This window comes from Eufriesea mexicana, unplaced genomic scaffold, assembly GCF_001483705.2.
Source record: "Eufriesea mexicana isolate 0111107269 unplaced genomic scaffold, ASM148370v2 scaffold372, whole genome shotgun sequence".
NCBI lineage: Eukaryota > Metazoa > Arthropoda > Insecta > Hymenoptera > Apidae > Eufriesea > Eufriesea mexicana.
The window spans coordinates 191230-203436 of NW_016908534.1; the positions used below are offsets into that span (position 1 = coordinate 191230).

At 43.8% G+C, this 12207-nt stretch overlaps 1 protein-coding gene across 1 annotated transcript in view; it reads left to right on the top strand.

Moving 5' to 3' along the window:
* cdi (serine/threonine kinase) overlaps window positions 1-12199 on the top strand; it is a 47806-nt gene extending 35607 nt beyond the window's left edge. Inside the window, exons 5-7 of the mRNA XM_017896703.1 lie at window positions 6072-6618; window positions 7472-8005; window positions 8190-12199. Coding sequence (XP_017752192.1) covers window positions 6072-6618; window positions 7472-8005; window positions 8190-8687 — 1579 coding nt within the window. The 3' untranslated portion in view covers window positions 8688-12199. The remainder of the gene's footprint in view (window positions 1-6071; window positions 6619-7471; window positions 8006-8189) is intronic.
* Window positions 12200-12207: the final 8 nt, after the last annotated feature.

Consider the following 12207-nt stretch of genomic DNA (forward strand, 5'->3'; position numbering starts at 1 on the left):
ATAAACACGATACAGGCCGCAATAACATCCTGCGAACTTTTATAGCTCCCGATGACGCAACCGCGAGTAAATTCGAAGCTGCGGCGAAGAAGAAAGAGGAGCCCCTTCTTTCACCTTACCTTTACATAATTCGTAATTACCCCGGCTCGTTAGCCGTGTTTAATTAATTCCTCGCGGAGAAACTTAATCGACGGCCCGCGACTGCCGATCACGCCTCCTTAGATCCTCGCCATCTACGAATAAGAGGGATTTCTTTTTAGTGATCCTCCAGCGTGTGACAAAATGGCCGCTCGTCCCGCGATTTTCTGCGATCCTCGAGTAACTTCGCGATGGTATATCTTTGTACGAAAAATTTATACGATTATAAATTAAATTTTATTCTATAAAGGAAGGTTAGCACTGTGTTGCACTGTTGGCAGAAATGTTGAAAAAAATTATTAGCCTTAGAATTCTTTTGGAATATTTTTGGCAAAAATTGTAGACCGTGATGGATCTTGATCCTCGAGTAACTTCGTAATGGTATATCTTTCTATGCAAAATTTATGCGATTATGAATTAAACTTGATTTTATAGAGGAAGGTTGGCACTACATTATACCGTTGACAGAAATTTTGGGAAAAATTATTAGCCTTAGAATTCTTTTGGAATATTTTTGGCAAAAATTATAGACCGTGATGGATCTTGGTCCTCGAGTAACTTCGTAATGGTATATCTTTGTACGAAAAATTTATATGATTATGAATTAAACTTGATTTTATAGAGGAAGGTTAGCACTATATTATACTGTTGACAGAAATTTGAGGAAAAATTATTAGCCTTAGAATTCTTCTTTTGGCAAAAATTGTAGACCGTGATGAATCTTGGTCCTCGAGTAAGTTCGTAATGGTATATCTTTGTACGAAAAATTTATACGATTATAAATTAAACTTCATTTTATAGAGGAAGGTTAGCATTGTATTATACTGTTGACAGAAATTTTGGGAAAAATTATTAGCCTTAGAATTCTTTTGGAATATTCTTGGCAAAAGTTGTAGACCATGGTTGATTTTTTCTGTTAGTAGCCAAGCGTTATAGACGATGTTTAGGTGATATTTAGACGAGTTTGTAATATTTGTTTGAACTGTTTTGGTCTCGAGAAATTTTGAAAATCGTAGCTTGTATTTTGTCGTGGACTGTAGGCAAAATTCGAGCGATATAACGCGCTTGTGAAATCAGTCCAGTCTAAGAGTACAAATGTCATCTTCCGCAGAGATAATCTGCGGAAGATGATTGATTTGAGTATTAATCAATCTTGTACGATACGAATTTGAAATGAGTTCTTCCGGTTGTCAAGTATCGTGGACAATGATCTTCGAAAAGATCAAGTTCTCGTAAAGAACAATTGTTTCCTCTGTGCTAGCAAATTGATGGATCCTATTTGTCTCTATCAATGAACAAACTGTTTTCTCATAGATTTCGATAATCTCGAAGGATGTTATAAAGATGTTATTTTACAAAATATTGGCAAAGATCTTTTAGTATGGTTACACAGATTTCTATCTTTTTCAAAGCACTATGTAATACACTCTAAAATCATTCGAGTCACTAAAGATTAGCTAGTCTATCAACGAGTTTTCTATTGATAACGAGTCGTAATTAAAGAACCAAATTAGAATTCAAAGTTAATCAGCAATTTTTCCATTCGATTGCTTAATGCGAAATATTTAAAGCTACGAAATATAGATAATTCTAAGTGTGGAGGATTTGAGCGACGCCATTTCAGTGTCCATCAGAGTCTCTACTTAACTCATTCGTGTCGTCTCATTTGTAGCCAGGTATTACATAACACCGCAAATTTGCGCATATTCACGGATATTTATGAAATACGTGCAATGTCGTCTTTGAAAAGAAGTTCAGACATTTAACACGTTTCGTTCATTGAACGACGTATATAACTCAGATTTCCAGATTTCTTCTAAATTTCATCCTCGATTCGCTCGATTGATCCTTGAGTATTGATATTCAAATAGCTCGCGCGCGTGATCCAGGTCGTAGCAAAAGGAAGAGCTCAAATATCAACCACAGACTCGAATGTAAGTCATTAATCGCACATTAATTAACGCTAAACCTTCAATTACAGTTTTTAAACTTTTCATTTAAAATTTAAAATATTTAAAAAATATATTCAATTTTTCAACATCTCTTATTCAATTTCCTTTAAGATTCTTCTACTTTCCTTTCTTCATCCATCGGTCATTTGATCAGTTATGATAGATGTAGTGTTAATCGTAAGTGTCTAGCATTCGTGTATCTTCTTAGACTCATTCTGTTTTTTATTTTGTCTTGTATAATTGCATTATCTTCGATAATAAACTTTTCCTCGATAGTGGCCGGGCCAAATTCGTCTATTATGGAGACAAAAATGCGTCTACTATCGGAGCAAAAATTGGTCTCCTATTGAGGCAAAACTGCGTGTACCATCGGGGCAAGGGTACAACTACTATCGAGGAAAAAATTCGCCTACTATCGAGGCAAAACTGCGTTTACTATCAGGGCAAGGATACAATTACCATCGAAGGAAAAATTCGTCTACTATCGGAGCAAAAATTGGTCTCCTATTGAGGCAAAACTGCGTGTACCATTGGGGCAAGGGTACAACTACTATCGAGGAAAAAATTCGCCTACTATCGAGGCAAAACTGCGTTTACTATCAGGGCAAGGATACAATTATTATCAAAGGAAAAATTCGTCTACTATCGAGAGAAAAATGGGTCTCCCATCGAGGTAAAACTGCATTTACTATCGGAGCAAGGATACGACTACTATCGAGGGAAAAATTGGCCTACTATCGAGGAAAAGATACGACTACTATCAATTCGATAAATAAAAATTCAATCGCGCGTCCTAAGTTAGTCATCCATTTCATTTTATTTCATCCATAAGAGTCATCGGTCAATTCAACCAGCAGTAGCTTCAATGTTAATCCACTAAACGCGCTATGTCGTTGGAACCATCCATGACATCCCGTACTCTCCTTCGTAATTCATTTATCTCGATCCGATCCATCGCCTGTTCAGAGATCGATAGGCATCCTTGTCGCGCCACGAATTGCATCGTATGTTCCCAGATAATGCACAGTTCACGCGCATAGCTAACGAGGATCCTAGACCCGTCTCTAGATAACGCCGTGTCAAAGGGCTGACGGGTTACAAATGAAGATTTAATGGTTTAACGACGAGTCGGCTCCTAATTAGCGTTTATCGCGACGTTTAGCTTCGCGCGTCGAGCTTTCTGTCATTTCAATGCAACCCTAGGAACCTCCACTATGACCCAAACTTTTGGTGTCACCTGCACGGCTATCTAATCTCTCGCGAGAATCGCTGAGTCGCTCAGGACAGGCTCACTTTTCCTACAACGTAGATTCTATCGCGTTTCCTCCTGATATCTCAGCTATAAAGCAAATATTCGCACCTGCTGACGTCGCTTACAATGGATTCTCTGTCAATCGGGTCTTCTGCAAATTGTGGTCAAAATCAGGACTAACTTCGCGAATTTTTTTCGAAGATAGCATAAGATTTTTCGACATGAAAGTTTCGCTGTCTTATTTATTCATGTGTCTAAAATACTCGCGATTTTACCCTAGGAAATAGTGGAAACTGTCGGAATGTAGGCTCAGATGGCTGTCAAGACGAAAATTGTAGTGAAATCTTTACAAATTTATTAGTAGTGAAATCTTTACAAATTTATGAAAATGATAATACTTTGTAGGTTAGGTTAGCCTACTTTTTCCTACTCTTTTTACACTTCTAGTCAAGAAAAGGTATAAAAATGTATCTTCCTTATCCGCAATTCTGGTGCTAGTGCCTGGACGTTTACAACTTCCATAATTTCACGAATTTCACCAAACGACTTTACACACGCGTATATCTTCGAACGTACAAGCTGTAAAAGAGGTGGAGAAAAATAACCAATCTTTTTGACCCGGATTTGTACATGACCACCTTAAACCGTGTCACGAATCTTCTCCCTGCTGAAACAATGCACCGCATAAATATAACACGCGCAGTGCGGAATCGAACGAGAAGGGTGTTCCTGATCGATCGTAATAATAACAGGTTTTCACTGGCTTAAAAAAGAAACTGCGGTTCGTTGAATATTCAAGGGAGTCGCTGCTCGTGTTTCTCCCCAGAGGAAGATCGGCCTGTGTGACGGCGCGGCAACCAGATCGAATGGTACCCGTGGAGGGCCAATTAGAGCTAATGAGAGGAAAGCACGTCTCGCATAGAGAAGCTTTCCTCTAGCCTCTCTTTCTCTCAGTTTGTTCGAATTTTCCGCTTCTGAGCAGCGATCGACCGATCCACCCTCGCGCTTGACCATTTTCCGGGGCAAAAGGTGAAGCTTCGAAGCTCGTGGGGTGTTAAGAGAGCACGGTGTTGAATCGATACTGGCTTCTTAATCGTCTTATCCGAACCTAAAAGGCCAGCTGGACTGGCACACGTCGAAAAAATTCGCATGTTTCTCCAACTGAGGCCATTATTCGCGCGATATCGGGGGGAAATGGAATATTGCTCGTTGGATAATTTGCAATGGTTACGGGAAGTCTAGTCAGGTGATTGTCTCGGGTTTATTATTGACTACGAGTGTACGCTCTTCTTTGGTCTTGCTATTAGTTGCGAATTATGACAGCAGACAGAGTAAACGATCCGTCGACCAGGCGTGCATTAGATGCGCCTTGCTAATGAGGTTAACAAGGGTGCAAACGACACGGTAGTCGCTGTGATCACAAGCGTTCAAAATATTTTTCTAGGCAACTAGAGGAGAATAAAGTCAGTCAAGTGTACCGTAAAGCTAAGGGAAATATTTCTTCACCCCCTTAATTAATTTCACCCTTGCTGTTCTGGAAATTCTTTCGTCCTTTGACAGTAATTTATTTGTCGAGACGGTCGAGCGTGATGTTTCATAACTATTTCAGTGGAGATTTGTAAAGCACCTAATATCCAAACACCTCGTAACCTTCCACTTTCCACGAATGGTCGTAAAAACGCACCCCCGCCAACACAGGCGCTAACACAGAATTCTACTTCCGACATAAATCACTCTAACCATTAGGAATACATTGGAAGCATCGAAAGACGCGTGTACACCTTAAAATCGATGGGTTTTAACACTAGCATTGTGTACCTACTAATAATGCGAGGGTAAACATAGTATACGTGGATATTAACTAACACTAGGACGATTAAATTTTATTTTTAGTAGCAAAATTGACGTTAATTTTTATTCAGATTATCCAGTAAAGTAGCCAGTAAGCTGCCAAGAATCCTAAATCACGCTACGACACGCCATCCCACGCTTTATCTCCGTAAATATCCATGTATTAAAAAATTGGCGACCACGTCCGAAGGGTTGTAGCAAATCGTACAATTAGCAAAGCGATAGACGCGTTTGCAGATATCATCAGCGATCATTCGAGTCGAGCTACAATCCAGGACACCCCTAATCACGACGTATCGATTAGGAACACCCATTGACCCTACACGTCAACGCGTTTCATATCTACTCGCTTTATTCACCGTTCTTTCGGTCGATCGATGGTAGTCGCAGGCACATCTGGGTCATAGACCTTCATGAAAAATCCCGCCAAATCCGCCATCTCGCGCGAAGATTACCCAATTTCGCTCGATTCCCTAAAAATAATATTCGAGTGCAGTAAGTCCAGTCTCGAATTACGTGGTTTGACGAGAATCAGCGACGAGACAGCGGAGCCGGAGGTGTACTTCCCCGAAGGGAGTGCTCGAGCTCTTGCCTCGATTACACGCTGTCTACGTAATAAGAGCTGGCGAGCAGAGAACAGAGAAAAACCAAGAAGCTAACTCCCGCGACTAACCAATCCCTTGTACGATGATTACAATAATAGCAACAACGTTGATAATTATGCTAGGAGGAAAATGGCGTAGCCGTGGTACCCGGAGAGTAATTGAATCAAAGCCGGTGTCTGAGAAACGCCATCTGGCAACGAGTACACGGCTCTCGTCCGTTTTTCCGTGGCTCGTTCTCACAGCGTTCGACGAACGCCGATTCGTACGTTGCAGGTTCATGGGAGTCTGTGTACACGAGGGTCAGCTGCACGCTTTGACAGAGTACATAAACGGCGGCAGTCTGGAGCAGCTGATCATGTCGAGGCACACGCCTCTTCCGCATCTGATCCGGATGAACCTGGCGAGGGACGTGGCGCGTGGCATGACCTACCTTCACAGCCGTGGACTCTTTCATCGGGATCTCACGTCGAAGAACGTACTGATCAAGAAGGACGAGAACACGTCGGAAATGACAGCGGTGGTGGGCGACTTTGGGCTGGCCGCGAAGATCCCTGACCCCAGTTCAGGCTACAGGCTGAGCACGGTGGGCAGCCCCTATTGGATGTCGCCCGAATGTCTCAAGGGTCAGTGGTACGATCACAGATCGGACGTTTTCTCGTTCGGCATCGTGGTCTGCGAGCTGATCGGCCGCGTGCCGGCCGATCCGGACGTTCTACCACGGTCAGATAACTTTGGCCTCGATTACCTGGCCGTGGCAGAGATCTGCGCGGCAGCTGATCCGCCGCCAGCCTTCCTGCAGCTCGCCTTCAATTGTTGCACTGTGAGTAGAATGGAACTTTACCGAGACTTCCTATCCTTCCGTGCTTTTCCCCCTTGCTTCTCTTCGCTCCCTGAACGACCGAGTTCAACTTTTTTCGCTCCGTGGATGCAATTCCGATTTTGCGATACTCGCGACGCGATTTAGAAATTTCCAATGCATTCTTCTTACGATCGCTCTCTTATTACCGCGTACTACGCGTTGCTTGGGAGACGAGACGCGTGCAAACGAGATTCTTTCGGCTAATTTCGCTCGAAGCTGTGAAGACACAGAGACCTTGTACTCGCGTTGGCGTTTCTGTCAATCGAGAAAATTCGCGCGCTCCACATTCTACGGTCGTATTAGCAAATTGCGAGGTTACCGAGATTACGAGTAATCCAATGCCCGATGTCCTCCTGAAGCTGACAGCGGATACATACCGACCTTGACATACTCGGACATTTTGGCTAATAGGTAGAATCACGCGTGATCTGTCTTTTACGGCTATATCGGTAACCCGTGAGACCGCAAATATAAATAATCCGATGCCTGATCCCTGCTCGAAGCTATCAGCGGATACCCTGACCTCGGCACACGCCAACACTTTGGTCGATAAGGGAGATACGTGTGCCGTATATTTGAGAATGCTTGGAGAAGGATGAAATTATCGAAACGTAATCCATGGAATAACCTACGCAACGTCCATGATCTTCCGAGTCACGCATAGTACATCTGTCTCGAATAGCATGCACCGTTGGTAATAACGTTTTACACGCGTTGCGAAATGCCGTGATATCACCTCTCGCGTAGAGCCTCGAACCTCGTATATTCTTAGTCTACAAACGTTTCACGGTTGCACGCGTTGCTCTGGTTTCAGTACGAGCCAAAATCGAGACCGACCTTCCCGGAGATTACCTCGAGCCTGGACACGATGATAAGCAACTACGAGGAGGTATCGAAGAACAACATCGGGAAGCGTCAATCCGTGGACCCCGCTCTGATGTCCAGCATGGACGAGATCACGCGAGAGGGACGGCCTATGAAGCGTAAGACTGCTCGTCTGAGGAGTCAATCGGCGGATGCGAGAGGCTGCGACAACGCGACGCCGTCCGACAAAGCGAGATGCCATTCGGCGAGAAGGGTGGCAGAGCTGGCAAGCAGAAGAGACCCGCATTACAGACCCATGACGGCTAATCCGTTCCACGCGTTGGGTGGCGTGAAGAAAATTCTCGGCGACCTGTTCTCCAGCTGCCTGGAGCTTCCGTCACTGGAGGACGTGAGGCCGAGCGTCACCGATGCTATCGCCAAGTTCAAGCCCGCGCAGAACGACAGTATCGCGAAGATCTTGAACAGGAAGAAGCCGAACTCGGAGCCGAGCAGTCCGACCGCGAGGAAGAAATGGGAGAGAAAGGTAGGCCTATTCGAGGTGACTTTTGTTCCCGATTTAACGACCCTGGCGAATGTTTAGGTGAGGTTTAAGTACTAAGTAACAGCGTAGTAATTAGAGGTGTCTAGGCGATCAAGGTAATTAGCCAGGGAGAGATTTCGTTCGGGCAGAGTTAATTAGAGATGGAATGATAATGCGTTGTTTTCAGGTGGCTACAAAGGTGGGCGCTGCCAGCTTGTTCACCCACCCACTTTTCCGGGACGGTTGGGAGCCGAGAAGGCGCGGCAGCTGCGAGTCGGGCTTTTGGAGCTGCGTCGGCGAAGATCTCAGCCCGGAGCCGCCTAATCGCCGACACACTTCCACTTTGAGCAGCTCCGCGGCGAGCAGTCTGTTTTTGTTGGACGATCATCGAACCAGCTCTATCTACACCGACTCGTCGGAAGACATAGCGAGCTTAGGCGGCGGCGACTCCTGCTGGGAGGATAGATTCGGTTCTTCCAGTAAAACCATTTCCAAAATCGTCGAGTACTTCGAGAGGAAGCAAGCGGGTAGCCTGCGACTCGCGGATCACGATTCTAGTAGGTTAACGTTGTTGAAGGCGAGCTTAGAGGGTCCTCTTCCACTGTGCAGCATCTCGGCCGCGCAGAGGTTAGTCGTTTGCGAGGGTGCGGTGCGCAGCAAATTACCCTTGTTTGACAAAAAGTGATACGCGTCACTTGCGCGTCGTAGAGTTCGTTCCTTAGGGTTTCTTGGTTTTCTGCCGATATTTCTGCACCGCGCGAGACGCACGAGCGCGGAGGCGCCTACACGAAGAAACGCTTCGACATGAGTTGTTCCACGGAAGAGTGACGGCAATATCGACGCGACGAAATCTTGGGAAAGGGTTGCGATCGATGGAAAGTAGGATCGAACGATCTGGTCGCGCGCGAAAGAACAGCCGGTAGGATCGAAGAACGATTATATTTTTATTCGACTCGGTGATCGAAGCGGTTGAAGAAGGAACAGGGTCAGTATTAACTAGTTTCGAGTATCTGGTTGAAGTTCGATGGAAATATAGTCAACTACGAGTTCAGCTGGACGCTTCTCTAAAATCTAGTAACCCGACTGTGATGTTTTTTGATAATCTACATACAATTATTGACCCATACGACTATGTTTGAAGTTATCGGCGCGAGTTCCTCTTCCGCGCGAGACGATCGTTCGACATTTCTCACCGCGTCCACGCAGTTTTAAAAACTTTTTACTCGATGCAATAGCCGAGAAATTTAACGAACGAAAACGGTTCTTTCACGTTAGACACGCCGGAGAATATGTCAATAGTGTTTTGCACGAAAATGGAACGTTTCTTGCGTTGTATAGATCGGAATACCTCGAAATTTTCAAACGGCAACGTATTTCCCTGAAATATACAACTTAGAGAGAAAAAGATACGAACGAAAGAGCAAGGTAAAAGAAATTAAACGTTTAAAGGGATCGAGAGAAGCAATACACGTTTCATTTTGAGACTGCGGCAGCCGAATGCCAGTAGAAACGCTGCTCATGTTCTTACCTTTTGCAGTGCCTCGCAGTTCCTAGTTAGCCACCTCCGTCCTTACCCACGTCAGCCGACTTTTTACCAATTACTAACGACGATCATGCAAAATCGAAATGTGAATTTACCGGTTGTATTCGTTAAAAACAGTTTTTAATGCATTACAAGTCCCAACAATTGTCTCCTCTTACTTGGTTCGTCTTTCTACGCGTTACTTTCGGCGCCGATATCGGAGTTGACATTGTTTAGCCGCGTTACTCTTGCATTAAAAACGAGGATGTCGAGGTAAACACCGCAAATTACGACAATGTACGATAAAAGGCGGCACGCGTTGCCTCACGCGCAATCAGAATATTTCAAAAGATAACAAAATTATTTTAATTTCCGTGTATTTTTAAGACGCGCTTCGTACACGAAGCCTAGACAGAGGTGTCGTCGAGTCGTTGCCACGATCTGTGTACGTCTTTTCCGTTCTTTTTATCGATTACTCGTCGTATCGGTATCGTCTCGCAGTGCCGTCTTTTGCGTGTACAGTATCGTGTAAATTGGCGAGATAGAAGAATTCGTCAAGGCCTATGCTTATACGAGTTTTTAATTACAGTTTTGATCGAGCGATGGATACTTCCCCAACGCGCGGCGTCCCGACGCCGCGATCGGTCGTCGCGCGTCGTAGATTAATACTCAGGATGCGAAACGAGACACATAGTATATTTTGTTGACAGAGATACCGTGTCCTGAATATTTTTGTTGATATAAACGAGTTGGGACGATGGTCCACACACCGTGAAAAAGAGAGAGAGAAAGAGAGAGAGAGAGAGAGAGAGAGAAAGCGAGCGCGAAAGAGTGGGAGAGAAAGAGAGCAAATGAAACTGATCTAGTCAGTGTATTATCGTGGCGGCCTTATCTTTTGTATGTCGTAGCGCTAATAACTTAAGTGTTCGAAAGAAAATGAACAAAGCGTTAGAGAGGATAAAGGTGAATACAACCGTAGCCTGTACGAAATCACGATGTATCGAGGCGGTTGATAAAACGCGAAACGAACGAACGAACCATTGGAAATAACGTTTCATTGAATGTGTGCCGGAGAAGATAAATGGAATTCGGATTGTAAATGACGATTTATCGAATGCGTGAATGCGTGTGCGTGAGTACCTAGAAGCGTAAGAAGTCGTGCGTGCTCGTCCACTGCCCTCTCGAATTCGTGATTCTGTCGCGTGATGAAATTACCTAGTTGTGCGATTGGAATTCGTTGACTCAGAGCTTAGTGGGCAGAGAAACGAACTCGAAAGGGCACGCGGGGCACGTTAGTTTTTAGTTGTGCTCTTCTACGCAGATGCAGTATCCTTGTAAGGCTCTTGATAATCATCGAATCGTTTTCGTAACCTTGGATTTCCTTCGATTTTCGTTGGTATACGAGATAATCAGTCTTAGTCATCGTAAATTATAACTGAGGGTACCCAATGTCGATTAAAAGTACGGTTTATCTTCTATCTTGTTATTATTCTCTTATATATATATACATTCTTGAAAGGATACCGTATATGAGTGGCAGAGGACGTCGAATATAATTTGGGTAGTTACTATATCGCGCATCAGCGTAAATCGTTTCGTCGCCCTGGTTGCGGGACGAGTCGAACCAAATTTCTACTAGGCTAATAGGCAACTATACCTTTTTACTTGTCAGAGTTCGTTCACGGGTTCTACTTGATAAGACTGCGTGTTTGTTAAATATGTATGTAAGTAGTAAGTTCTCGATAATTCGCAGTCCCTTCTTCCTTGCCTAACGGAATGCAACGTCGACCAGAAGTCAAGAATTTTTGTTTCGCCCCGTCGAGCCGATACGAAAATAACCGAAACCTTACGTTGAACCCTTTGACGAAGCTTTTATTTTCGAGTGTATCGATCGACGAATAAGTCCCTTTAACTTTAGTCTTCCCAGTTATCGAAACAAATATGTTATGTACCTGTTATTTTTGTATCGAGTCGATTATTATAGAGTGATGCGTTCTGTTTCGACGCGTCAATCGGTACCTGAAGAAACGTTGAAGCAAGGACTGCGAATGGGTTATTTTTAATAGTCGCGAACATATCAGGAGTGGGCATATCCTGAAAACTTGGTTGCTCGTGAAAGGTGATTGTCGAGGGATTAGAGAGAGGGAGAGAGAGAAACGAGAGGTAGAAATTCTGTCTGCAAATGTATATGTGCGCGCGTGCGTGTGTGCGTGAAAGAGAGAAAGAGATCTATGGCGTGAGAGTGTTGTACCAGAGTACACGAGTAAAAGTACATCGGACTTGTAAGACCGAGAGGCGCATTTTTCTTCTTAAAGAGGGTTATTTATTTTAAGTAAAAACAAGTATATTATAGATACACATAGAAGTCCACTTAAATCATCTCTTCCATACTTTTGACTATCGTCCACGTGAACCACCATGAGCGTGGCTCGTGTAGGCACTAGCTGTACATATTATTACGAGGAAAAAGAAATATAATACTATTTCAGCGAGTCGTTTCGCGATTTCCAAGATTGGGTCATTATATACAAAGTGGGATTTTTCGCTCTTATGATCGTCCGTTCGACATAAATAATAAAACAGATGGGGGAAACACAGATGACGATGATAATAACAATTCTAATAACTAAGAATTAATAACGGTAACGAATGTGAGAAAAAAAAAACAGATTTCAGCGAAGCT